Below are 27,715 nucleotides of genomic sequence, written 5' to 3' on the forward strand. Positions count from 1 at the left end.
GCTCCCGTCCCCTCGTAGATGGGAACCACAGCCAGCAAATTGCTGTGTTTTATTTTTATTCCCAAAATGTCTTCTGTTTGAAAAATAATTGCAATTTGTTTGTTAACAACTCCTGACCACTACTCCACTTCTGCTCGATTTTGGGTGACACTTTGTTGAGTTCTTATATTTTTACAGTTTTTGTATTGGATCACACAGACTCAGAATGGCAGCGGAGAAGAGACAGATTGACAAAGAGATAATGGAAGAGAGAGAGAGACTCTAGAAAGCCGAAAATCCAAACACACTCCTGACACTCAGCCGCACAACGACGCACAGCAGATTACAAAAGAGAAAGACAGAGACAGTTAGAAGCAGATTTGGGCACTGGCATAGCTCCTGCCAACCCCCGGGTCCACAGAGGCACTCCGACACACCCACGAGAGAATGGCACAGGTACTAAGACACTTTAGAAGACAGACAAACATAAAACACATGTTTACATTGGCTGCAAGGGGTATAACACAGACACATATAAACAAAGAGAGTTAGAGGAAGTTAACAGAAGTATGTTCATAAGCACTCACCTGTCTCTCCAGTCCCTTTTAATGTGTCCTGCCCAGCATTGGCTCATTGCTTCAGGCTCTACCACCCCACAAAAACCCCTCATATCTACTGCAAACACCACCTGCATTGAGATCCCCACCCTTGCCATAAGGGCCATTGGTATATTCCTAGGAAGCTTCCTGAGGAGCCTGTACTGGTTTAGCCAATTGGAACGTAAGCTGTAGAATGACCTCTCCCCCGGAGACAATAATCTGCAATGGAGACGTGGACAGGATCACGTACTTCGGAAAGGCCTCTCCTCATGGGGCAACCTCGTGCATTAGAACAATCGTAAGGAAAATACGAGGTAAAATGGCATCTCCTGAGACAATAGCTAGCATCCAACAGGAAAACGCAATGAATAGTCTCTGCTCCTGGGGCAAAAGCGATCGCTGGAGTGCCCAAAGGCAGTAAGAACGTCGGTGGGTCTTGACTCACTCTTTCTGCAATAGCGGCAGCACACTCCTTGGAGTAACAGTTGCGCTTTATAAATAACCTCACATAGACATGGACAATGGGAAAACGCAGCGTGGAGTGCCCTGTAGAATGGCGTCTCCTCCCAAAGACACAGCGTCTACTGGAGCAACCAGTAGGCAAAAGTGACTAGAAGTGGGCTGTTCTGGGCACCTTAGGAATGCCACAAGAACTCCTTGAACTCCTGGTAAGATTACACGAGGGCAATTTTGCTAGGGTGAGGTGGGGAGGTCAAGGGCAGGTGACGGATAGTTTCCCCGTAACACGGGGTGTCCGCCAGGGGTGCGTTTTAGCACCTACCCTCTTTTTACTGTTTATTGACCAGGTGGTGAAGTTCTTTGCAGACACTCCTACTGATGCACCGACCCTGGGTGGGACTAAATTTCCCTTGCTCATCTTTGCAGATGACACTTTAATCCTATCAAAGACGCGTAAGGGCCTCCAAACGGCCCTAAACAGATTTGAGGATTTTTGTAAATTAAACGATCTGCAAATAAATGTGAGCAAGACTAAATTTATGGTTCTAACAAAAAATCGCCCCATAAAGAGTTGTGTAAGCATGAATGGTGTGGGTCTGGAACAGGTGGAGGTTATGACTTATTTAGGAGTAACTCTAGACTCTCGGCTACGTTGGAAGCCCCAGGTCGATATTCTTCTCTTGAAATTTGCACGCCTCACGGGCTGTTTGATCCAGGAGCAAAACATGTCTCTTACCAAAAGGGTAATACCGGCACTTAAGATCTATGACGCAAAAATTAGTTCAGCTATACTGTATGGGGCTGACCTGTGGTTTTTTTGGACCTATCCCCTTTGGTAACAGTCCAAAACAAATTTTTGCGTAATTTGGTAGGACTACCCCAATCCACCCCTATCAAACCTCTCTTGTCGGACATGGGTTGTAAGTCTATCAAAGAGATGGCACGATATCGGTTGGTTGCGTTGTGGAGACGGATTTGGATATCGCCGGACCTAAGTCTCTTTGCTACTGAACTTGCGGAAGTAAGATCTATCCTGGGTTCTAGCAACATCCCTTCGTTCCGTGAAGTGAAAAAAATCCTGGATGAAATGGGTCTTATCCAACTGTGGGATTCCCCGGGGAGTTCTGTTTTCCCTTCCAAGCAAGCCTTCAAGTCACTGTACTGGGCATCAGTTAGACATCAATCCGTTGTGCGTTCCGATGGCACTTCCCTTTCTGGCAGATTTCTGGTGCATAAATTAGATCCCTCTCTGGAGAATTACTGGGATGTTATCACCAAGAGTCTGGACAAAAAATTATACCACCAGTTTAGAGTAGGTAGTTTGCCAGTAAGGTCTTTTTCCAAAAAATGGGCTGGTAGTTCGAATGAGTACTGCCCCTGGTGTAACGATCAAAAGGAGAGTGTGGGCCACTTCTTCTTTGCTTGTCCCGCTTATCATGTCCCAAGGTACAAATGGATTAGGCCCATCTTCCAACGGATGAACATCAGTAGATGCATAGAGGCATTGTGGGCCCTAAGAACTAACACCTCAGAATTGGTTGTAATTGGGGTAGCAAAGTACCTAGGGTGGGCTTGGGTTATTAGAGCCAGACACTCTTGATTATCCTGGTTTTTCAATTTTAACATTGGGTTTTACTCCACTTTATACTGCGTCTTTAAATACTGTTTAATTCTTTCTTAAATCGTGCATTGCTATGCACTAATATGGTGTTTTAAATAATTTGTATGTATGATTGATTGATCTTAATATCTTTTTACGCAATTGTCTTTTATGATATAACAATCGAAATAAAGACGTATGAAACCTGACTAGAAGTGTCAATTGATCCTCTTCCCGGGAAGGGGGGGCCATGGCTAACCAAAAATGGCCACAGTCTCATCTAGGTATGGCTCTTATGAGGTGGCTTCAGCGAGTCCTAGGCACACATTGATCCATGTCAGAAGCCAAAGGAACCTCTGTCCATACATGAGAGCGGATATAGCAAAGCCGCATCATCATGAGACATCAACTGCACAAGAGGCTTGAGCGGGACTTCTTAAAAGCTTGATAAGGGCTGCATGGGTCCCCAACATTTTAAACAGACATCATGCACTAAACTTGTGCAGCACAGGAAGAGTCTGCAAGATGCAGGCATGGCTACTCCTGGACCCTGGGCTACAACGAATGTGCTTCCTGCAGTATTCTCACTTTCTAAAGCTTTTAACATTTCTGGACCATAAAGAACATTCTGCAGACAGCCGTGGGTGCGGCCGATACTAGGAGTTAAAATTTACTATCCTAGCTCCAGACCTGGAATATTTGGGGATAGCACAACTCTCCACAAGATATTCCAGGAGGCGTATTTACTATTTTAGTCCCAGTCTCGGAATGTTTTTGTAAAGTTATACATTTCCCAAATAATTGTAGGAAGGGTTGAAAATTAGTATTTTTGCACTGCAGGGAGTGCTGCCTTCTCAAGGCAAAAAACTAGAAATACCCAACATTTTGGGCTCTCTGACTCATTTGAGCTTTCGGAAGCATTGACACTTTCTGAGACATTCAACAGGAATGTCCTTAGAAGTCAAACATTAAAGTAATCTGGAGACAACAGAATTCTCGAGAAGCAACCCTTGGTCGTTGGCAGAACAAATATTACCTTCTCACCTACCCACCGAAGAACAGACAAGAAACTAATCTGACAAGCAAAGGGTGCCTTTAAAACCACCCCATGTGCACCAAAGGGCAGAGATTAAACTGCCTCCACCAACATAGGGTACCACCTCCACCATCATAGGGTACCAGAGGGACAGTCCTCTGCCGTTCTCAACAGTGAGGCTCAATAAGGTAAAGACCCACTTGGGTCGCTCGAGATCCCATGCACAGGGGAAGAAGCCTTGTCTTTTGGACTGGACTACTGGTTTGGGGCCTGACCAAGGTGATTTACTTGTGATTGGTCCCCCGGTTTTGACCCAAAAATGTTGGAAGGGAATGCTACCCGGTGGAGTTGAGAAGAATTGCCATAATTCCTTTCACACATCCCTTGCTATTGGCCCAACAAAAGGACTTTTGCAAAACTTACCACAATCTTGCCCCCGATGCCTTGACTCTTCACGCTGACACCCAGCCATTGGTTCTCCTTGCTCTCTCTGCTCTCATCAACTGAAAACAGAAAAATAGTGATGGCCATCATCAAATTCATTCTCCAAGAAAGAACCAAAGTAATACAAATCAAAGAAAGCGCTGCCCGTCACTTTATACTGTTCTCCTGAACTGCTAACCCAAGAAGACAGTGTGAAACCTTTGTCAATCAGTAAAAGTGGCCTTTCCACACAATCACGTCAAGGTGACACCTGTGCCAATCACTGCATGCTCCCCCCTACAACACCATCCCAAAACAGCATCAGAACTGAGTCAATCATTGCAAGCTACTCTCATACACCACCAGCCCATGCCAGCACGAAACTGATGCAAACCACTTCATACTGCACAACTAAACTACGCACCCAAGAAAATGTGAAACCTGTGTTAACCACTGCATTTTGCCCTCCTAAAACACCAGTCCAAAAGAGCATCGAAACAACTGGGTCAATCATTGCAAGCTGCTCTCATACACCACCAGCCCATGCCAGCATGGAACTGATGCAAATGATAACTCAATTCATACTGTACGACTAAACTACACACCCAAGAAAATGTGAAACCTGTGTTAATCAGTGAAAGTTGTCATTTTATAACACCACAAATCAGTGTGAAACCAGTGCCAATCAACGCACGTTACCCGTCTAGAACACCAGTCCAAAACAGTGTGAACTCAGTGTCAATCAGTGCAAGCTACCCCCTTATTCCACCCGGCCACACTAGCATGACCTCAGTGTCAATCACTGCAACCTGCCCTCTTATTCCACCACCCACACTAAGATGATATCAGTGTCAATCACTGCAAGCTGCACTCCTGCCAAACGAGCAAAAGGTTTGAAACTTAAGTCAATCTGTGCATGCTGCCCTCCAACAACATTTGCCCAAGACACTGTGCAATCTGTGAAACCACACGGCCAAGACAGGGTGTACGTCCTTTCAATCAACGTACAATAACCTCCTTAAACACAAGTCAAAGACAACATGAAACCAGTGTCAATTAGTGCTGGCTCCCGCCTAAAAAAAACACCCCGAGAGAGCAAGAAAGCCAAGTCAATCAGTGCATGTTGCCATCATAAAACACCCACTCAAGACAGAACGCACCCCAAGTGATTTAAGTGGAAGTTGCTCTCTTAGAACACTGCCCAAGACAGCATGAAACGCCCCAAACAATGCACTGTGCCCTCCTAGGACACCGCCCAAGGCTGCAAAAAAAACGCAGCAACCACTATACGGTGCCCTCCTAGAACACTGCCCAAGGTTGCAAGAAACGCACCCAACCACTGCCCGGTACCCTCCTAGAACATTTGCACAAGATAGCATGAAACGCCTCAACTAATTCAAGCTGCCCTCCGAGAACACTGCCCAAGGCTGCATGAAACGCCCCAACCAATTCATGCTGCCCTCCTAGAACACCACCAAAGACAGCATTAAACGCCTCAATTAATGCAAGCTGCCATCCTAGATCACCTGCACAAGACAGCATGAAACACCTCAACCAATGCAAGCTACCCTCTTAGAACACCGTCCAAGGCCGCATCAAACACCTCAACCAATGCAAGCTGCCCTCCCAGAACACCGTCCAAGGCTGCATGAAATGCCTCAACCAATGCAAGGTGCCTTCCTAGAACACCGCCCAAGGCTGCATGAAACGCCTCAACCAATGCAAGCTGCCCTCCTAAAACACCTGTCGCATGAAATGCCTCAACCAATGCAAGCTGCCCTCCTAGAATACCGTCCAAGGCCGCATGAAATGCCTCAACCAATGCAAGGTGCCCTCCTAGAACACCGCCCAAGACAACATGAAACGCCTCAACCAATGCAAGCTGCCCTCCTATAACACCTGTCGCATGAAATGCCTCAACCAATGCAAGCTGCCCTCCCAGAACACCGTCCAAGGCTGCATGACATGCCTCAACCAATGCAAGGTGCCTTCCTAGAACACCGGCCAAGGCTGCATGAAACGCCTCAACCAATGCAAGCTGCCCTCCTAAAACACCTGTCGTATGAAATGCCTCAACCAATGCAAGCTGCCCTCCTAGAACACCGCCCAAGACAGCATGAAAGGCCTCAACCAATGCAAACTGCCCTCCTAGAACACAAGGCAAGACAGCAAGAAACACCTCAATCAATGCAAGCTGCCCTCCTAGAACACCTGCACAAGACAGCATGAAACGCCCCAAACAATGCACGGTGCCCTCTTAGAATACCACCCAAGACAGCATGAAACACCTCAACCAATGCAAGCTGCCCTCCTAGAACACCTGCACAAGACAGAACGAAACCAGTATCAATTACATGATGCAGTCTTTCTACATCAGCACCAAAAGACATTGTGAAACCGAGACAGCAAGAAATGCCGCAATCAATGCAAACTGCCCCCCTATAACATCACCCAAGGCCGCATGAAGCGCCTCAACCAATGCAAGGTGCCCTCCTAGAACATCGTCCAAGACTGCCTGAAATGCCTCAACCAATGCAAGGTGCCCTCCTAGAACACAGCCCAAGACAGCAAGAAATGCCGCAATCAATGCAAACTGCCCTCCTATAACATCTCCCAAGGCCGCATGTAGCGCCTCAACCAATGCAAGGTGCCCTCCTAGAACACCGTCCAAGACTGCATGAAACGCCTCAACCAATGCAAGGTGCCCTCCTAGAACACCGCCCAAAACAGCATGAAACGCATCAACCAATGCAAACTGCCCTCCTAGAACACAAGTCAAGACAGCAAGAAACACCTCAATCAATGCAAGCATCCCTCCTAGAACACCTGCACAAGACAGCATGAAACACCCCAAACAATGCACGGTGCCCTCCTAGAACACCGTCCAAGACTGCATGAAATGCCTCAACCAATGCAAGGTGCCCTCCTAGAACACCGTCCAAGACAGCAAGAAATGCCACAATTAATGCAAACTGCCCTCCTATAACATCACCCAAGGCCGCATGTAGCGCCTCAACCAATGCAAGGTGCCCTCCTAGAACACCGCCCAAGGCTGCATGAAACGCCTCAACCAATGTAAGCTGCCCTCCTAGAACACCTGCACAAGACAGAACGAAACCAGTATCAATTACATTATGCAGTCCTTCTACATCAGCACCCAAAGGCATTGTGAAACCGAGACAGCAAGAAATGCCGCAATCAATGCAAACTGCCCTCCTATAACATCACCCAAGGCCGCATGTAGCGCCTCAACCAATGCAAGGTGCCCTCCTAGAACACCGCCTAAGGCTGCATGAAACGCCTCAACCAATGTAAGCTGCCCTCCTAGAACACCTGCACAAGACAGAACGAAACCAGTATCAATTACATTATGCAGTCCTTCTACATCAGCACCCAAAGGCATTGTGAAACCGAGACAGCAAGAAATGCCGCAATCAATGCAAACTGCCCTCCTATAACATCACCCAAGGCCGCATGTAGCGCCTCAACCAATGCAAGGTGCCCTCCTAGAACACCGCCCAAGGCTGCATGAAACGCCTCAACCAATGTAAGCTGCCCTCCTAGAACACCTGCACAAGACAGAACGAAACCAGTATCAATTACATAATGCAGTCCTTCTACATCAGCACCCAAAGACATTGTGAAACCGAGACAGCAAGAAATGCCGCAATCAATGCAAACTGCCCTCCTATAACATCACCCAAGGCCGCATGAAGCGCCTCAACCAATGCAAGGTGCCCTCCTAGAACACCTGCACAAGACAGAACGAAACCAGGATCAATTACATTATGCGGTCTTTCTACATCAGCACCCAAAGGCATTTTGAAACACATATCAGGCAAAGCAAGTTGTCACCCAGGACCAAAATCCCTAAGGAGTCTGAAATCTATGTCAGTCAGTCATTGCAAGCTGCACTCCTAGACCTCAAGGCTAAGACAATGTGAAGTCCACGTCAATGAAAGCAAGTTGTCTTCCCACCATGCTGCTTGTTCTCCTACTCACAATATCACATGGGATTCACCTTAGTGTCCTACTTCTTCCTCCTTTTCCAACAAAGATCTTTTTCCGACACCTATAAAGTCCCATTAAGAAAGTTCGCTCCAGCCTCATCTCCTCCTCTCACTCTTGACACTCCATGAGCATCTCTTCCTATAGCTGGGTTCCAGGGGTCCTGCTTATATGCCGTGATCTCAAATATCTCCTCTTTCCACCAATGTCTTCTTGGCAGTCCTCTTCCTCCCACATTTTCGACGGATGCACCTACTTTAAGTTCCATCCTGCCATGACTCAGCGAGTCCTTTTGTACCGCTTTGTTCGCCATAAGTTGGCAGGGTATGCTCAGACGTGAGTCCCTTGCTCACTTTGCCACTGGATTCAAGCAAGCCTGGCTGAAGACGGCTGAAATGCCAGAAACCGGTCCTAGGAAGCTTGTTTCCGGTCCAGGGAAGGCATGGCTTGGCAGTTCGGGCTGGACTGTTCCCATGAGGCACAGGGTCAGACTGATTTGCATATGGCCATGTCTGAACTGGGGTGACAGAGTGGGCTAAAGAACGGTGATGGATCAAACCCAGATCTATTGACTGGGTGTGAGTGTTTGATTGGTTCTGATGCTCCGTCCATCACCACCCCCTTTTGTACCGCTTTGTTCGCCATAAGTTGGCAGGGTATGCTCAGACGTGAGTCCCTTGCTCACTTTGCCACTGGATTCAAGCAAGCCTGGCTGAAGACGGCTGAAATGCCAGAAACCGGTCCTAGGAAGCTTGTTTCCGGTCCAGGGAAGGCATGGCTTGGCAGTTCGGGCTGGACTGTTCCCATGAGGCACAGGGTCAGACTGATTTGCATATGGCCATGTCTGAACTGGGGTGACAGAGTGGGCTAAAGAACGGTGATGGATCAAACCCAGATCTATTGACTGGGTGTGAGTGTTTGATTGGTTCTGATGCTCCGTCCATCACCACCCCCTTTTGTACCGCTATGACTCAGCGACAGCCTTTGGATAAGCAAGAGGAGTGCCTTTCCCCTAGCACCAGACTTGCTCTTCTTGCTTATATTCTTCCTGCCAATTTAGCTACAACAGCATCAAATTCTGCTAGCAAAGGAGCTTGCACAATCAATTGTATGATCTTTTTTCTGTTTTTATGTTATCTTCCCATGTATGTGATACGTCTGGCTCGAACGACAAATTTCAAGCAATAAGGCTAAGACGCAGTTACGGCTGGCCGGCATGGCTCGTGAGTGGGGGAGGGGGCGGACACGCGGGTGTAGCGGGGTGGGGGTTGCTCTGGGAGGATCATAATATATATATATATATATATATATATATATATATATATATATACATATATATATATATATATATATATATATATATATAAACATTTTTTTTTTTTTTACTTACCTGCTTACCTGCTCCTGCTCTCGTGCCTCTGACTTGGACAGGAACAGGAATCAGGCAGCTAGGCTTTCTCCCTAAGACAATCACAACGCTGCAATGCAGCGTTGTGATTGGTCTGAGCTCTGTGACACAGCACTCAGCCATTGGCTGGAGGGGTGGGCATGTTCTCCATGCAGGCTACCTGCATGGAGAAGGGGAAAGTGCCCATGACTGGTTTGGGCTGTCCGAGAGGGCCGACCAAACAGTCATTGTGCACTCAGGAAGTGGGCAAACCACTTCTCCCCTCCCCTGCTCTGTAAGCAGAGCAGCCCCGCCCACCCTCCTGCCCACCCGCAAAAAAAACATAAAATGGTAATAACTAAAAGTTATTACCATTTTATGCTTTTGCTTCTCGCACCGCGAGAAAGCAGTGGGATGACACTCCTCCGATAAAGCGGAGGACCCACCACTGCTAAGACGTGTTCAGCAAGCAAATTCAAATACATCATGTAAAACACCATCTGTCAATTCTTGCCGGGAAGTAATCATTATAATTACTTAAAGTATAGCCACTAATCAATTTCAATACAGTTATTAACAAACATAATCACCGAAATGGAACCCGCCACAGAAAATCCGTCTACTTCCACTCAGAGCCCCGGGTCACCAATATGCTAGTAAAATAAGTATTTACTAGAGAGAGGTTTCTCCTTGGCATGCATACCTGAAAGCACTTCTTTGTTCACAAGTCTGTGTAATAAGACTACTGATGACCACAAACAGATATACTGTAAAAATCAAAAGAAGGAAAGAAGAGGGAAATAGGGGTCGTGACTCACCCTCCTCATACACAGTGTTACAATCAAGAAAGAGTCGACCTTGATTCATCTACAGTGGGCCCACTGAATATAGGGGAAACACATTTTTCTTAAAGAAACTTTCACTCACTGGATTTTAACCAGTGGCATGCTTCATCATCAAGTTCTTACCGACTCTCTGAGGGTTGGGCAAAATACAACCTCTTCACTTACAAGGGAACACTTTTTGAAGGAAAAAGGCTGTGGGTCGATATGAGGTCATCTTTAAAAATGCCTAGGCGGTGCTCAAATCAGTATTTATTCATGGGTTCATCTGACAAGGTTGAAACTAGGGAAGACGGGGTAGTTGGAGTTACTATCACTCATTGGCCCTTAAGTATGAGGATCTAGTTTCTGTCACATATCCCAAACCAGCGGCTTTTGTCAGAGTCAGTATATCCCTATTAATACCCTTTTGGGAAAAGGTAGCAGGTTATTTATTTAATCATTCATACCATGTCACACACATACTTGTTATACAACCATAATAAAACAAACACAAGGAGATGATGGATGGAGTGCTGAAATTCTTCAAACACTCACCCCAGTCACAGATCTGGGTTGAATCCATCATTGTTCTTTAGCTCATTTTGCCACCCCAGTTCAGACCCAGCCACCTGCAAATCAGTCTTGAGCATATTCTTCATGGATTAACCCAGATCTGTGATTGAGGGTGAGTGTCTGAAAAGTTTCAGCACTCTTTCCATCATCTGCCTCACCTAGAAGATACAGCCCTCGGCTGGCTGGATGATTCCTGGTTCAATACTTCACTGTATAAGAACTGCAGGTGGCGATTGGGAAACTCCTCACGGGAAAGACACCTGGTTCAGATGGCCTGCCAGCCAAATTCTATAACGTTACCCTGGTATGCTGTCCCCTAAATTGCTCACAGTGTTCGAGGAGATGCAGGGGACAGGGATTCTCCTCCCCTCCATTTGGGAGGTGGTAATTGTTACTCTACTGAAACCCGATCATCTGGCACATAAATGCGACTCCTACTGTCCCCTGTCACGCTTAAACTGCGATACCAAAATACCAACTAAGCTTGTGGCTAATAGGCCTTCCACCCTTTCAGCCACCTGGGAAAATGCCTGATCCCTGCTATGGCCAGTCTGGCTCTGCTTACAGGACATAAATCCAGGCCTACATGTTGCAGTGATATTCTTGGATGTCTCTAAGGTGTTCCACTCCCTTGACTGGGGTTATCATTTTACGATGCTGGGTAGATTGGCATATAACAAGATTTTTTTGTGCTGGAATACATTTTTATATACACCCCCAACAACCAGGATGCAAATTAATAATGCCTACTCCGATTCATTGGTGATTCTTCAGGGCATGAGGCAAGGAAGTTCTCTTTGGCCCATCCTCTTTGTGCTGGCTACTGAACCACTGGCTGCCAGACTTCGGCAACACTGTGCTCAGTATGCCCTTGGGTATACGAGTCGACCTATCTTAATCTCATTATATGTGGATAACAAGACCCTTTATATCTGGGATTCACAAACGAGTCTCAATGTGATTATACATCTTAGATGTGGACTCCTTTCAGGTGCTACTGCTGATTGGGGAAATCCAAGATCCTGCCCCTCAAGTCTAATGTGCCAGAATCTTCCTTACAGTGTTGTGACAACTCCCTTAAGTACATGGGGATATGGGTGCCCAGGGATACAGAGGTGGAGATTAGGGAAAATGGTGGTGTAACCATCAAACACATCACTGAGCGGATAACTTGTTGGATTCCTCTTATTGTGGCTGGTCGAGGAGGCTTTATGAAGATGGTGATCCTACTTAACATGCTATATCTCTTTCTAAGTACACCTGTGCCGCTCAGCAAATCCCTTTTCAGTGTCCTTAAATCTCAATTGATCAGACTTGTGTGGAGAAGTAGGCAACCCACGGTTAGATGGGAGACCCTTATACTGCCCTTTCATATGGGTGGGTTTGAAGCACCGGACCTACAGCTCTACTATCTCTGTGCTCAAGCACACGTTGCCTTATACTGGTACAAGCTACGCCATTCTAACCACACTTGGCAACTGAGGTTGATAGTATGTCCCCTGTTCCTCCTCCCTTCTTCCTGGGGATGCTGGTCCGTAGATCGAGATGCAATGTTTCGACTATAGTATGCATGGTTAGGGTTTGGGATGAATGGAGTAAAAAGATGTGACCGGTCTATATTTACTCACCTCATCTACCATTGGACTATCACCCCCTCCTCCAAGTCATCCATAAACCTAATGCACAGACAAGCTTTCATGGAAGGGGATTGTTGAACTGGGGTAAACTTTATAGGAATGGCTCCTTCCTCACCCTGCAGGACTATAGGGGAGCACACCCTGTGCCTCCCTGTATGTATTTCTCTATTACTGATCATGAGGAAACTGTAAACTCTCCATCCCGAAATTCCCGGCGGAGCAGTCTACTCTTCCACCTCTCGAACGCCTGTTAGAGGCCACCTCTACAAAACACTTAATAACAGTATTATATCTTACCTCACATGGGGGATGTCCCGAGGTGATGCACTGTGGCTGGGAAGGGGAGTTGGGTCAGGTGCTTATCAATGAAACGTGGACATATGTTTGCAGCCAAGCGGGTATAGTCTCCTCAAGAAGTTGAGTCCGCATTATTCACTACAAAATGCTTCAAAGAGCACACTACATCCTGGCTAGCCTTCGCAGATTTGGCCTCAGAGACGATGTGAACTGTGTCAGGTGCGGCTGCCCAGACTCATGGTTTCTCCACCTGGCGTGGTCCTGCAGTGCCGTCTATGGTTATTGGCATGAGGTGCCGTCTGCCCTTTCCGACATGGTAGACTGCACTGTGCTTGCTGACCCCATCATCGCGCTGCTGGGCTATGTAAGGGATTTAGATACCCCTTATGAATGATTTCTGTCTCAGGCCCTTCTGTTAGTAAAGAGATAGGTAGTGGGCTGATGGGTCAGAAGCATGGCCCCTAAACGTAAGACGTGACTATGTGATCTGATTTACTGCCGTGAACAGCTGGAATTTCATGCAGCCCTGCCTCCAGAGACATCCCGGCTTCAGGACATCCGGGGACCTCTCAGATCGAATTTGCTACTTCATGGCACGGAGGCTGATAATAATGCTCAGGTGCCGTCATGATGTGGTGGCAGTGGCTATGGACATAGATACTCCTCTGCGTTCGTGCCCATAGATCCGAGCCTGGGACCCACACGTCTCTGTTTAGAACTTTATTTTCTCTAGCCACCCGTATCGCTTGTCTTGTTTGCTTGCTATAGCAAGCAGCTGCTATCCATGTCAAGGTCTCAATCTTGCTAGATTTGCTACAGCTAGCTGCTGCCATCCATGTCAAGGTCTCAATCTTGCTAGATTTACCATGGCTAGCTGCTGCCATCCATGTCAAGGTCTCAATCTTGCTAGATTTGCTATGGCTAGTGTCTGCTTATCAGGCCAAGGTCTCAGTCTTGCTAAGTTTGCTATAGCGAGCAAGGTCTCAATCTTGCTAGATTTGCTATGGCAAGCGACTGCTATCCATGCCAAGGTCTCAATCTTGCTAGATTTGCTATAGTGAGTGGCTGCTATCCAAGCCAAGGTCTCACTCTTGCTAGATTTGCTATGATGAGCGGCTGCTATCCATGCCAAGGTCTCAATCTTGCTAGATTTGCTATGGCGTGCGGCTCCTATCCATGCCAAGGTCTCAATCTTACTAGATTTGCTATGGCGAGCAGCTGCTATCCATGCCAAGGTCTCAGTCTTGCTAGATTTGCTATGGTGAGTGGCTGCTATCTATTCCAAGGTCTCAATCTTGCTAGATTTGCTATGGTGAGAGGCTCCTATCCATGCCAAGGTTTCAATCTTGCTAGAGATGCTATGGTGAGAGGCTGCTATCCGTGCCACGGTCTCAGTCTTGCTAGATTTGCTATGGCGAGCGGCTGCTATCCATGCCAAGGTCTCAGTTTTGCTAGATTAGCTTTGGCGAGCTGCTGCTATCCATGCCAAGGTCTCAATCTTGCTATATTTGCAATAGCGAGTGACTGCTATCCATGCCAGTGTCTCAATCTTGCTAGATTTGCTATAGCAAGCGGCTGCTATCTATGCCAAGGGCTCTATCTTGCTACATTTGCTATAGCAAGCAGCTGCTATCCATGCCAAGGTCTCAATCTTTCTAGATTTGCTATAACGAGTGGCTGCTATCCATGTCATGGTCTCAATCTTGCTAGATTTGCTATAGCAAGTGACTGCTATCCATGCCAGTTTCTCAACTTTGCTAGATTTGCTATAGCGAGCGGCTGCTATCTATGCCAAGGGCTCAATCTTGCTACATTTGCTATAGCAAGCGGCTGCTATCCATGTCATGGTCTCAATCTTGCTAAATTTGCTAATGGGAGCAGCTGCTATCCATGCCAAGGGCTCAATCTTACTAGATTTGCGATAGCGAGCAGCTGCTATCCATGCCAAGGGCTCAATCTTGCTAGACTTGCTATAGCCAGCGGCTACTATCCATGTCATGGTCTCAATCTTGCTAGATTTCCTAAGGCGAGTGGCTGCTATCCATATCAAGGCTCAATCTTGCTAGATTTGCTATGGCTAGTGGTTGCTATCCATGTCATGGTCTCAATATTGCAAGATTTGCTATGGCAAGCGGCTGCTATCCAGACCAAGGTCTCAGTCTTGCCAGGTTTGCTATGGCGAGCAAGGTCTTAATCTTGCTAAATTTGCTATAGCGAGCGGCTGCTATTCATGCCAAGGTCTCAATCTTGCTAGATTTGCTGTGGCTACCTGATGCCATCCATGTCATGGTCTCAATTTTGCTAGATTTGCTTTGGGAAGTGTCTGCTAATCAGGCCGAGGTCTCAGTCTTGCTAGGTTTGCTATAGTGAGCAAGGTCTCAATCTTGCTAGATTTGCTATGGCGAGCGGCTGCTATTCATGCAAGGTTTCAATCTTGCCAGATTTGCTATAGTGAGTGGCTGCTATCCATGCCAATGTCTCAATCTTGCTAGGTTTTCTATGGCAAGCGGCTGCTAGCCATGCCTTGGTCTCAATCTTGCTAGATTTGCTATGGTGAGCAGCTGCTATCCATGCCAATGTCTCAATTTTGCTAGATTTGCTATGGCATGCGGCTCCTATCCATGCCAAGGTCTCAATCTTGCTAGATTTGCTATGGCGAGCAGCTGCTATCCATGCCAAGGTCTCAGTCTTGCTAGATTTGCTATAGTGAGTGGCTGCTATCGATGCCAAGGTCTCAGTCTTGCTAGATTTGCTATGGCGAGCGGCTGCTATCCATGCCAAGGTCTCAATTTTGCTAGATTTGCTACGGCGAGCAGCTGCTATGCATGCCAAGGTCTCAGTCTTGCTAGATTAGCTTTGACGAGCGGCTGCTATCCATGCCAAGGTCTCAATCTTTCTAGATTTGCTATAACGAGTGGCTGCTATCCATTTCATGGTCTCAATCTTGCTAGATTTGCTATAGCGAGTGACTGCTATCCATGCCAGTTTCTCAATCTTGCTAGATTTTCTATAGCGAGCGGCTGCTATCTATGCCAAGGGCTCAATCTTGCTACATTTGCTATAGCAAGCGGCTGCTATCCATGTCATGGTCTCAATCTTGCTAGATTTGCTAATGGGAGCAGCTGTTATCCATGCCAAGGGCTCAATGTTGCTAGACTTGCTATAGCGACCGGCTGCTATCCATGTCATGGTCTCTATCTTGCTAGATTTGCTATGGCTAGCGGTTGCTATTCATGTCATGGTCTCAATCTTGCTAGATTTGCCATGGGTAGTGGCTGTTATCCCTGCCCGGGACTCCAACTTGCTAGATTTACTAGATGTACTATGGCAAGCAGCTGCTATCCATGTCAAGGTCTCAATCTTATGAGATTTGCTATGGCGAGCTGCTGCTATCCATGCCAAGGTCTCAATCTTGCTAGATTTGCTATAGTGAGTGTTTGCTATCCATGCCAAGGTCTCAATCTTGCTAGATTTTCTATGGCTAGCGGCTGCTTTCCATGCCACGGTCTCATTCTTGCTAGATTTGCTATAGCGAGCAATTGCTATCCAAGCCATGGTCTCAATCTTGCTAGATTTGCGAATCCCCTGTCCTGCCATGCACTGGATCGGAACCTGTCTCACCGTACTATTATCATTATTTTGTGATCCCCGCAGAATGTATACCCTTGTTGGGATATAGACCCCAACTTCGGAAGTCGTGAACGTTGTGTCACTGCATTAGTGAAATGTAATAATGAAACATAAAACTTTCCAGGATAAGCTCCTCCCCCATCTGATCACCTTATTTGATAGAATATGCCAGGAGGGATGCATGCCACACTCTATGCGCGAAGCGCTTCTCGTGACCATTTTGAAACCAGGCAGGCCACCTGACCTGTGTGGGTCCTACCGGCCGCTCTCACTTCTTAATGTGGATGCAAAGTTATATGCTAAGGTGCTAGCCACGCGTTTGGCGCTGCTGGTGCCGGAACTTGTGGCGCTTGAGCAGGCGGGATTTATCCCTGCCAGAAATCTCACATATAACATTCGTACGATACTGGGTACAATGCAGCATGTGCGCCCGGAAAACAAGGCTTTGGCCATTTTCCTTGATATGGAAAAAGCGTTTGACTCCGTGGAATGGCCCTTTATGGTGCGTGTGTTACGGAAGGTAGGACTGGGGGAGCCCTTTCTGCAGATGTTGGGAGCATTATATTATCAACCGACTGCCAGGCTGCGCATGGGCGACCGGGTTACAGATACCTTTGGGATCAGCAGGGGGACTAGGCAGGGCTGCCCTCTCTCTCCCATCCTCTATGCCCTGGTGGCGGAACCACTGGCGTGTGCTATCAGGGAGTACCATCGGTACGAGGGCATTAATTTCCCCACTTACCAAATTGGTATTTCCACATATGCTGACGACACACTGCTCTACGTTCGGGACCCGGAGGAGAACCTTCCGTCAATATTACGGGAGGTCGTCCGGTTCGGTGCGCTGTCGGGCCTTAGGGTGAATTGGAACAAGTCGCTGGCGTTTCCGCTGACGCCGGTTACGACCCAGTTTCCTATGGACTATCCACTGCAGTGGACAACAGACTCGGTCAGGTACCTAGGGATCCGGCTACATAAAGACCCTGAGGTGCTCCTTAGAGAAAACTATGGAGTGGCGTATGCCAAATTGGAGGAAGATGTGGAGTCGTGGAATCGACTTCCGTTGTCCCTGATGGGCAGAATAGCCATCATGAAGATGGTCATCTTACCGAGATTCTTGTTTCTTTTCACCAACATCCCCATAGTATTGTCCAAGGCCTTTTTTAAGCAGCTAACTCAAACCCTGATCAAGCTGGCCTGGGGGGGCAAACAGCCTAGAGTACAGTGGAGGGTGCTCACTCTTTCGTTTGACAGGGGGGTCTGGGGGCCCCGGACCTGGAGAGTTATTATAGGGTCGCTCAGGCGGCGCACCTCCACGCGTGGATACATGCTAGCGCGGCTGTCCCCCACCTTATCCTGGAACGTCTGTTCGCGGACCCCCTTCCGTTGCCTGCGGTCGCCCTCCTGCCCGTGGATCGCTCGCTGGGGCGACTAGACTCCCTCAAAACCACGACGCATGCATGGCGGGCGCTGATGAAGGCGCATGGCTGTGCATTGCTGTACTCACCGCTGCTACTGGTGGAATGGGTGGTTTGGCTTCCCCCGTTAAGGGAGAAGGGAGTGGTTCAGGCATTAAATGCACTGGGTATTACGCGGATGGAGGACTTATTTGTGGGCGGAATTGCCAAAACGTGGGACCAGCTTGGGTCGGTCCCATCCGCCCCCACTCTCCTGCAGCGCTTTCAGTTCCATAGGGTCCAGCTGGCGTTATCGGCGGCGCTGGGCCCTGGCATGGCGGAGCCTCAGGAGATACCGGAACTCACCTACATTATCAAAACGACCGCACCGCCCAAATTGATCTCGAACCTCAAAAGAATAGTAGACCGGCGACCGGAGCGTCAGTCTGTCACGGCGCGGCTGGCCTGGCAGGAAGACCTCCATTTAGAGCTTACTGACGAGATGTGGCGGTATTGCTGTCTCAGCACCAAGACGATATCTCTCAACGGTCGGCACAGGTTGGTGCACTTTAAGTTCCTTCAGAGGGTGTATTATACCCCGGAAAGACTACATCGGTATGGGCTCCGGACCTCTGCGGAGTGCGAACGCTGCCATTTCCCAGTGGCTGACTTCATTCATATGGCTTGGCACTGCCCGGGAGTCGCTAAGTTTTGGACTGAGGTGTTCTTGGAGCTGAGCCGTGTTCTGGGCACTGCGGTGGCCCCCAACCCAGCCTTAGCACTGCTGGGGTACTCCCGGGCTCTTCCGGTGGCCTTGCGGCGCCTGGTTGACATTGCGTTACTTGTCGCTAGAAGAGTTGTTGCAATCTGTTGGATGAGAGGGCCCCTCCCCACCAAAAAGCGTTGGGCCAGCGACATGCTGTATTGCAGCACTCAGGCTGAGATATATAGTGAATTGCTGCCGCCAAAGAGTCGCCCCAAATATTTCTGGGGATTATACAGAACGTATCTTGCGGCTGAGGCCCCGGAGCAGGCTGTTGGAGGGAGCTCCCTGGAGGGGGCACAACTACCGAGTGCTCCTGCGGAGGGCGCATTGACATCTGACCTTGACCCAGGGTGAATGTGTGGATGAGAGGTGCGGGTTTGTGTACCGCGCTGGTTGTTTGTCGGATGGTCGTGTGAGAGGGCTGGTAGTAGGCCCGAAGGGGTCTGTGTAGCGGGGGTGTCGTGCGAGTAACCATACAGAGCAGAGTGGTGGGCTGTCTGACAGTTGCGGAGTGCCGCGGCTGGTTGATCGTGTCCGTCGTGACAATGGACACACACAGGCGAGGTAGATAGGGTAGAATCGACATTGTGCGTGCGTGGGGGGGTGGGGGGTGAGTGTTTGGGTTGTGTAAGGACCTCATGAGGGAGTGGTTGGGTCCGCCAGTTCTGGATGACAGACTCCGGCAAGACGGTTTCCACTCGGACCACTACATAGGCCCGCTGGGACATTGCTGCAATACGCAGCCAGGCTTCGTAGAGTGAACTTGTCTTACGTTAGGTAATTATGACGCCGCCGGTCCCCCGGGATGTCGGCTGAACGGCTGTGTTATTTACAGTGCAGGGCCCTGCCCGATTGGAGGCCCTTTGTCTGTGTTCAGCGAACGGCGGACTCCGCCCTGTGTAACCTCCTTTTGCCAATAAAGGTTTTTGAACTTTAAAAAAAAAAAAATGTAATAATGAAAAGTAAATAAATAAATGTTATAAAAAAGAGAGACTGGCCCCACTGCCAAATGAATTTGCAGCTAAGGCTTTCCTGAAACAGACACATTGAATAGGACAGTTTGCCAGTCTGTTTTTCTGGAATACTGCTGGTGCCCACATTTTATTCAGAACAAGTTTATTGTATGATTACTTAAAACCATTACAAATTACCTAAAACAAATAATATAAACGTATGCACCTGCAAGTGGCCCGGATCCATCTGTCCACCAATCAGCGCTGTTCTACTAGTGTGCGTCTCTCTGCCCACAATTCCCCGCTACAGTAAACCTTCCAATCCAAGTTCTGCCACATCTGCATCTGTTTCCCACCCAGGATCTGCCCATACACGCCTGGCATCTGTACTTACCCCCATCATCGATGTCCACGCGCTGGCAGTCGTCAATCTCGCTGGTGAGGGGGCAGGCGTACAACCCTCCGGTCCGGTTAGCTTTCTGTCCCGGCAACCCCGGCGCCTGTGGAGCTCCTGCCAGAAGCCTACAACACAACAAGGGCTGTTAGTGCAAGGCAGCTAAAATGGGTACACAAGTGCATGGAGCGTGCCAGTGCATAATTTGCGAATCGCCCGTTTGCAAGGAGGGAAATGCTTGATGCATCTGACTGGCCCAGAAACCGGTAAGAAAAACACAAGAGAAAGCACTGGAAATACCGCTTGGGAAGACTTTGGAAAGCTGGTGCGATAGTTTCATTTGATTTTTATTTCTATGGCAAGCATAGCACACAAAAAGAATAAGAAAAAAGAAACAACTCCCCTTCTGAAAGCTGGGCTATATACTTGTAATAAAAATGTTTCATTAAAAAAAACTGTAATTAAAAAACAGAGCAACCTCTCACTGCCCCAGGGGACAGGGCTTAAAATCAAACAACAAATTCAATCTCTCCTTTGTGTGCTCATACATATGCCTACAAAAGGTGTCTGATTGATACTCTATTATGCTAACCTTAATTATGTGGATTCAAAGTTATATGTGCACTGGATGCACCTCTGTCGTTTCTTTAAAAATACATTATGTTGTTTTACCTTATATAATGTTATAATTTGTAACACACAACTGAATATTCCTTTGCTTCTAAAAACATGTTACATTTTTGCTGTAACTCAACCATATGTTAAAAAAATTCTCTAATCTATGGCTTATATTTATGTTTCAACAACAGTGCTCCATCAATTGGTTGAAGAACATTCACACATACTTAAAAACGCAAATTAGACACAAGCTTATGAACAAAAAGACTGTGGTGATGCTGCGTTTCAACAGATTCACTAGTTTACCCAACCTTCTTCAGGACATAGCCAGCTTAAACATTTTTGATGAAAGAGTGAGGAGGCGTGTCTGGGACCATGCACTGGAGGAAGACAGATCACAATACAAGGAATTAACAAAATCAGATCCAGAGAGATGGACCGATTGATACGAAATCAATAACATAACACAAATAGACAATAGATACATGTGCGCAAGTCCTTAGGGCTCAAAGGGCTTCAGCCCCCACCCCCCACCCCCCGTTGTCTGTGTCAGCCCGGGCTGAGACAGCTTGCCGGGCACACACACAGACAGTTTTTGAGCTGCTGTGGGCCGGCTGGTCTGGCGTCCGTCTTATTACAGCCGCACCCGAGTACTTCACAGGTCTTTAAAAGACCATTCACTTGTTAACGAGATTTGTTCACCCCTTCTTAGAGCCCCTACATCTCCACTCTGCCTACTGCTGGAAGAATTAGGCCCCCACATAATTTTCATTAGCCCCCCCCTCCGAAATGTGTCTTTAGTTGCACCTCTGGATAGATATGTCCTGAAGAAGGTGGGGTAAACGGGTGAACCTACCAAAACACCGTGTAAACACTGTTTTTATGTTCATAAGCAGAGTGGAAGGATGTACATAAGATAGTTGAGGCAGAGCAGGACTCAGTGTAAAGATTACTGTTAAGTAATCGGGGTATTACCCCTTGGTCCCTCTTCCTCATTCGTGAGAATATCGAGAGAAGAGCATTTGATTCAACGCAAGGGCACAGAAAGTAATGTAGGGCACGATGTTCAAAGAAAACTCAGCGTTACACAATCACATCATGCCATACAGCAGAGCCTAGTGCAGACTAGAAGAAAATACCTTGAACTTATAGTGATAATGAAGGTGTCAAGCGAACCTCAGGTAGGAGTCTGCTAAATATCCACTATGGATACCCCTCACCTCTTCACCTTCAGCCAGCCCAGAAAGCCCAGAGCACTGCAGACTTACTTGCCTCCACAAGACAACATGAAACTGACCATACGCAGGGCTGGCTTTAGCACAGGTGGCGCCCGGTGAGACAATCATTTTTTGGTGCCCCAGACCCCATGACCGCCTTCTCAGATTCTCTCACTACCACTGGGCATAAGTGCCCCTCATCTCTCAAATCATAAGTTATTGCTAAACACAGTGCCCCTCCTTGAGGTGGGTGCCCAGTGCAGCTGCACCAATCGCACTGCCCTAAAGCCGGCCCTGACCATACGTTAGTAACCACCATGGCCAGAACCCCTCTTTTAGGGAATAACTTTCATCCCAGATCTTGGTGGGCAGCCATCCAGGACACAGATGCTTAGACCCAGAAGCAGAAGGACTCAAGTGTGATGTGTTCCCATGACGTGCAACGAAGACTAGCCTAACCGCTGCAGCCCCACTCCCTACCTCAGAGGATCAGTAAGGGATGCAGCAAAAGACCCTTACACTAAGGCCGCCCCACTCATGCTGCTCTTATGTCAGCGCACAGCCTGCCACAACTTCCAAACAGCACGAGATGAAGAAGACAGGACCATGGCGACCACTGGTCTCAAAGTGGGACCATGGAGAAGTGAGATGAGCTAGAACCTCCACCATAGCACAACCAGGAAGACAAGGGCAACAAGCACTGGCAAAGCCAATAGGTCTGGTGATGGTCACTACCCTTTTGGCCTTGTCAGTGCTTGTTTGTTTTGTCATAGTTTTCGCAGCACTATAGTGTTGTAGAAGCTGCCAAGCCCTCATTAACCTAAAATAAAAATATTGGCTAAGAGCAAAATTACTATTTTTGTCTCAAAGGCACAAATTGACATAGCACTCATTGGCACCTACACCAACTATTTGGTGTGTGGAGGGGCTTCTTGGGAACGGACAGAATAGCGTCACTTACAACGAAGTACACCAACGGTTGAAGTGGGCTGAACTATTACCCCATGCTGTATGCTGTAGTGAGTGAAAGAAAAATGAGACTGACATAGTAATAGACCAATGGATGAAGATGACTGGTTGAAAGCCCATACAAGTAAGTATTGTTTACACATCATTTTAGTGAAATCAAAAGGTCTTGGGTAAAGAAAGACTTAAAATGGAAGCTTCCACACAGTAGAAGGCTGAAACTTGGCCCATAAACATCCCATTGAAGTGAAAACAGCAGGGCCCCCATGCCTGACTGTGGGATAGTCCAAAGTGGACACCACACATAATAGGCCCCACATGAAAAAAGAGAGAGAAGAGAGACTTAGGAATCTCGCTTACAACTTCCAAGGGCAGTTGTCAAGGCATCCCTTTATCCCTATAAATCACAAAAAAGAGGGGGGGATCTGGGAGCTAAAAAAAGGTCCAGTGTCCATGCTCCCTAGACTAAGTATATATCACCAGGAGGACAAAGTTCCTACGGGCGGGTGCAAAAAGTCACCCAAGCCCTAAAAGAGGCAAAAAGAGAGTGAAAGAGTGTCATGATGAAGCATGACACCTTTCGGGGTGTGTGAGGGCAACAGAGGACATAGAGTGGTCTTCCACTGACCTGAGTGGGTTTTTAAACTAGGAACTCTTTCACTCTTTTTTGCCTCTTTTAGGGCTTGGGTGACTTTTTGCACCCGCCCGTAGGAACTTTGTCCTCCTGGTGATATATCCCTTTATCCCTCTCATGAAGGTCAGGTAAAGCCAGAAGCCCATTGAAAGTGGGGCCCTTGTATACCTTTCGCAAGTGGAGGAGGAGGAGCTATAAAACAGTTGCTACGGCTTATAGTATCTCACTCCAGATGTGGATCTCAGAGATAAAGACTGGGATGAGTAAAACGCACAAAATGACACATTTCTTTGCTTCTAGAAGGCTAGCACCAGGGCTTTAAGTGGGCCGGGTCTCACTGGTGCTGAACGTTTTTTTAAAGGGGACCTCGAAACGGGTTGCTATCGAGGTCTGTTTTGTGCCCTGGCACAGGCGGTCTGTTTTTTTTCAGACTGCAGTGACAGCAGGCACATCCACGGGCGCTGCTCACACTGCTCACTTCTCACTAGTGGAGAAGTAATGGCATGATGTCATGCCAGGTGAGCGTTGTAGGGTAAGGAAAATCCTTTAAGGAGAGTCATTTTCTCTTTGGAGTTCCCTTCTCTTTTTTAAACTCAGGAGCAGCAACATTGTTGTGGTGTCACCAGGCTTTAAGTGGAAGCTTTTTCAATATTATATACAAGCCTTAGTTGCTGCTTATTTATCTTATGCAACGAACAACCATTGAAGCCAATGGTCCTGACTTGTTGTAGGTAGGATATTACGTGTTATATCATATATCTGGATGCAATGACAGAACCCGCAAAATACAAGTCAGGCCGCACACTATGAAGCACAGATTTTTAGCTTACGTGCTTTTAAGCCACGCCCTTAATTACATTGGCCACGCCCTTCTGAGAGACCCCTCAGTTTTTTCATCCTACTTAAAGACCTGGCTAACACCAAGAAGTACCGCATGCTTGGGTGAGGTCCATGTCCCTGCTGGTCCCAACATCAGTGTGATTGTGCAGGCCACTGTTTGGGTTGCACAAGGATATTCTCTGTTTCAGAGGAAGAGTGGGGGGTGTATCAGCTGCACACTTATCCGCCCTTGCTTCATGATTTGGGTGTGGACCCAGACAGGGTAGAGTTGACAGTTTTCTGTGGTACCAGAAGGACCAGGGGAGCTAGTGCCAGTGAGCTGGTGAGCTGCACCAGAAGCATCGGGAGGAACTGTCTTGAGGGCAACAGAACAGGATCACTGGCTTTTAGCTTGGCACAGGCGCAGCCACGGCTCGTGCAAGTAAGACCGGTAGGGCGGTGGGGCTGGGTGCGGGGGAGGATTTTGACCGACGACCATGAGGGAAAATGTATTATTTATTTAAATTTCCCTCGTGGTCGTCTGTCGAAATCTCCCACCTCAACCCGGCCCCACCGCCCTACCGTTCCTACCTGCAGGAGCCACGGCTGCACAGGTGTGCGACTGTACTCCAAAGAGGAGACACACGGATATGTAGGTCGACTGCTGTAAACATAGGGTGCTGAGTGCTGCTTACAAATCAAGCATTGCAGCATAAGGTACCTGAGCTGGAGAGAAGAGAAGAATAGAGAGTAAGGGAAGAGGAAAATATTTTAAGAAAAAAACAGGGCAATGTCTTTGAACCTGAGAGGTGTGAGTAGCGGCCAGACCAGAACGCAGGGGTTACAGTTCGATCCCTGACACTAGCGACAGCACAGCTCAGCATCATGTGACTCTGGGCAATAGCTCACCTAATCTCCCCTATGGCACCCAGCCCCTTGAAACCTTAAGGGTTGATATGTTCGTGCTACTGGAGAGCACCCCTTTGTTACAGAGGGCCAATATTTCAGCTATGTTACAACACTGGCCCCCGGTAACAAAAACGACCTCCGCAGGGGTCCAAAACAGAGTTGAAAGTGCTGAAACTTGCACTTTTCATCACTGAAACATGAATGGGAGATGATAAGGCCCCAAAGCAATTCCTTCAGGCAATCGCAGCAATCCACAGAACCGATAAGGGAAAACTGGACGAGGCCTAGCACTGATATTCAAAGAATCGACTGCAACAACAAAAACTAAAGACGTGCAACTGACAGACTGTCATTCATTGCTAATAAAAGTCACTCCTACATTAGCCTTCTCTTGTACTATCTGGTTAGCATTTAGACATCACCAAGGAAAGGAGTCTTCACGGGTACCGTTCTAGAGGCCACATCAGATATATCCACCAAAATTCACAAAATATGCTAAACTGTGCACTCTTGGTGACCAGAGTATCTCAACCAAGAAACATGCTTTTATGCTAATTCGGCTGTTTCTTTATGCATGACAAAGCTGCTAATGGTGTAAAACATTCCATATATCTCAAAGTGCAACTTTCTACATATAATAAAATGCACAAAATTGCATGATAAGACTGTCAACAACTATTTGACAATTGCATGAAATAGCATGACAAGTATAATCTTATTATAGCTAATGCACAGGAAAGTCACTAAAGTTGTGGATTCACAAGGAGTAGCGCGGCGCCGGAGTGGAGAGCGCCTCAGCACCTCAAGAGAGTAGTAATCACTAGCAGGGGCGTAGCTTCAGGGCGTATTTTGGGATGTGACGCCCTTCCCCAAATTATTGTTTTGGTAGTTGGGTTTGGGGGCCCTACTTTACGTCTGGCATGTCTGTGTAGGTTGTTCATGTTCAATCCTGCCAAGTACCACACTTCAGGCATTAGACTAACGCATTTCAGTGTGGTGCTCCGCATCACAGCACTGAAATGCATTCTCACGGGAAACATTGTTTACAACGCGGGGATTACATCACGATGCCATTACATCGCGGTTTTTACAACGCAAGTCGTTACAACGACTTGCGCTAGATGGCGCTCTAGGACAAGGAATAGTATAATTTACTATCCAACACCTTCCCTACTGTACGTAGACTGTAGTTGGAATAGTAAATTATACTACTCCTAAGTCCAGCGCCCTCCAATGCAAGTCGTTGTAACGACTTGCGTTGTCAAAACCGCGATGTAATGTACCGCGATGTAAATGTATGCGTTGTAACGTCATACATCCATTCTCACCTATATGATGCATTCCGCATTATGTGCCTTTGCTGAAGCGCTGCCTAAAACTGTGTGTGGCAGCTGGCACTGCGTCACTCTGCGCGAGCTGCTCCCGCAGGCTGGAGCGCGCACAGCTGAGCTCACTGCTCTGCTACAATGTGCTACAATTCCTGCTGCGCCTTGCAGCTCTGAGTCGGACAGCCTCCTGCCTGACCTCACAAGGTAGTGCCCAATCAGAAAGCCAGGCCGGGCAGTCAGGTTGTAATAATTCTGGACGCCTGTGACGCTGCGGGGGGACGTCACGTCCTACTGCCAGTGGGAAGTTTGTGAGCAGCAGACCGATGGTTTGCAGGCGGCGGCAGCCCGGGCCGCAATCATGTCACTCAGCTCCTAGCGCTGCTGCTGCTTGCACCAGCCTGGCCGGGCCACCCGTGTTATGGATCAGGCATTATGGCCGCTGCCGCAGTGATGCTGTCCATGGCGAATTCAATTATACTGTAGAGCCTAGGGTCCGAGTCAAGTGCAGTCACGGAGTCAGTGACTGACTGTCACCCAGTTGTGCAGTGGCCTGGGACCGCCAGGACAGACTCTGTCACACTGGACAGGCTGACTCACTGAGGACAGCTGGCCAGCCTGGACTAAGGAGGTGGGAGCCAGCAAACAGAAATGATTGCTTCCTGCCGCAAACAGGAAATTGAAATAATTATTCATGTTGTCAACATATATTAATTTATGATATTTATGCAGCTGGTGTCAGTTAAGTCAGCGGAGAAGATCTGTGTTTGGGGACCTGAGTAGTGCTAGAGTGTGATGGCAACACTGGTACTGGTTTTCCATTTATATATGCCAATTAAATAGTTTCTTTTAACATTCTGGTAACTTTCTCGACAAACCCGGCCCCCAGGAATTATTGCTGCCGCCCGGCGCTAATTTACAGGACGACCAACGCCTGTCTTCGACCTTCGACCTTGACACACAAGCCAGGTTAGAGGCCTTTCATAACCGGTACTTTCCAGCGGTTTTGAACTCTTTTTGGGTTTATCGTTGCTCAAATGCTTGTAATTTCAGATATCTTTATGTTTCCCTCATCTTCATTGCTTGATTTTGCTTGTGAGAAAGTGACACTCATAGTCGTGGAAATGTCACTTATAATTAGACCGAAATTATGAATATGTCACACCTGGCAATTTGAAACCTTGGCAGCTATGCATGCTGTGGTCAAAAAATAGTGACCTTTGATGGAAAACAGAAGAGAGATAGAGACAGCGACAGATATAATC

General features: G+C 47.7%; 1 protein-coding gene across 4 annotated transcripts in view; it reads right to left on the reverse strand.

Moving 5' to 3' along the window:
• ITGA7 (integrin subunit alpha 7) overlaps positions 1-27,715 on the reverse strand; it is a 271,460-nt gene that overhangs the window by 142,126 nt on the left and 101,619 nt on the right. For all 4 annotated transcript variants that reach the window (XM_085600990.1, XM_085600988.1, XM_085600987.1 and 1 more), the window contains exons 2-3: positions 19,963-20,090; positions 4,097-4,176 (exon numbers count right to left, since the gene is read on the reverse strand). In XM_085600990.1, the coding sequence (XP_085457116.1) occupies positions 4,097-4,176; positions 19,963-20,090 (208 nt within the window). The remainder of the gene's footprint in view (positions 1-4,096; positions 4,177-19,962; positions 20,091-27,715) is intronic.

The sequence above is a fragment of the Triturus cristatus genome, chromosome 4_2 (assembly GCF_964204655.1).
Source record: "Triturus cristatus chromosome 4_2, aTriCri1.1, whole genome shotgun sequence".
NCBI lineage: Eukaryota > Metazoa > Chordata > Amphibia > Caudata > Salamandridae > Triturus > Triturus cristatus.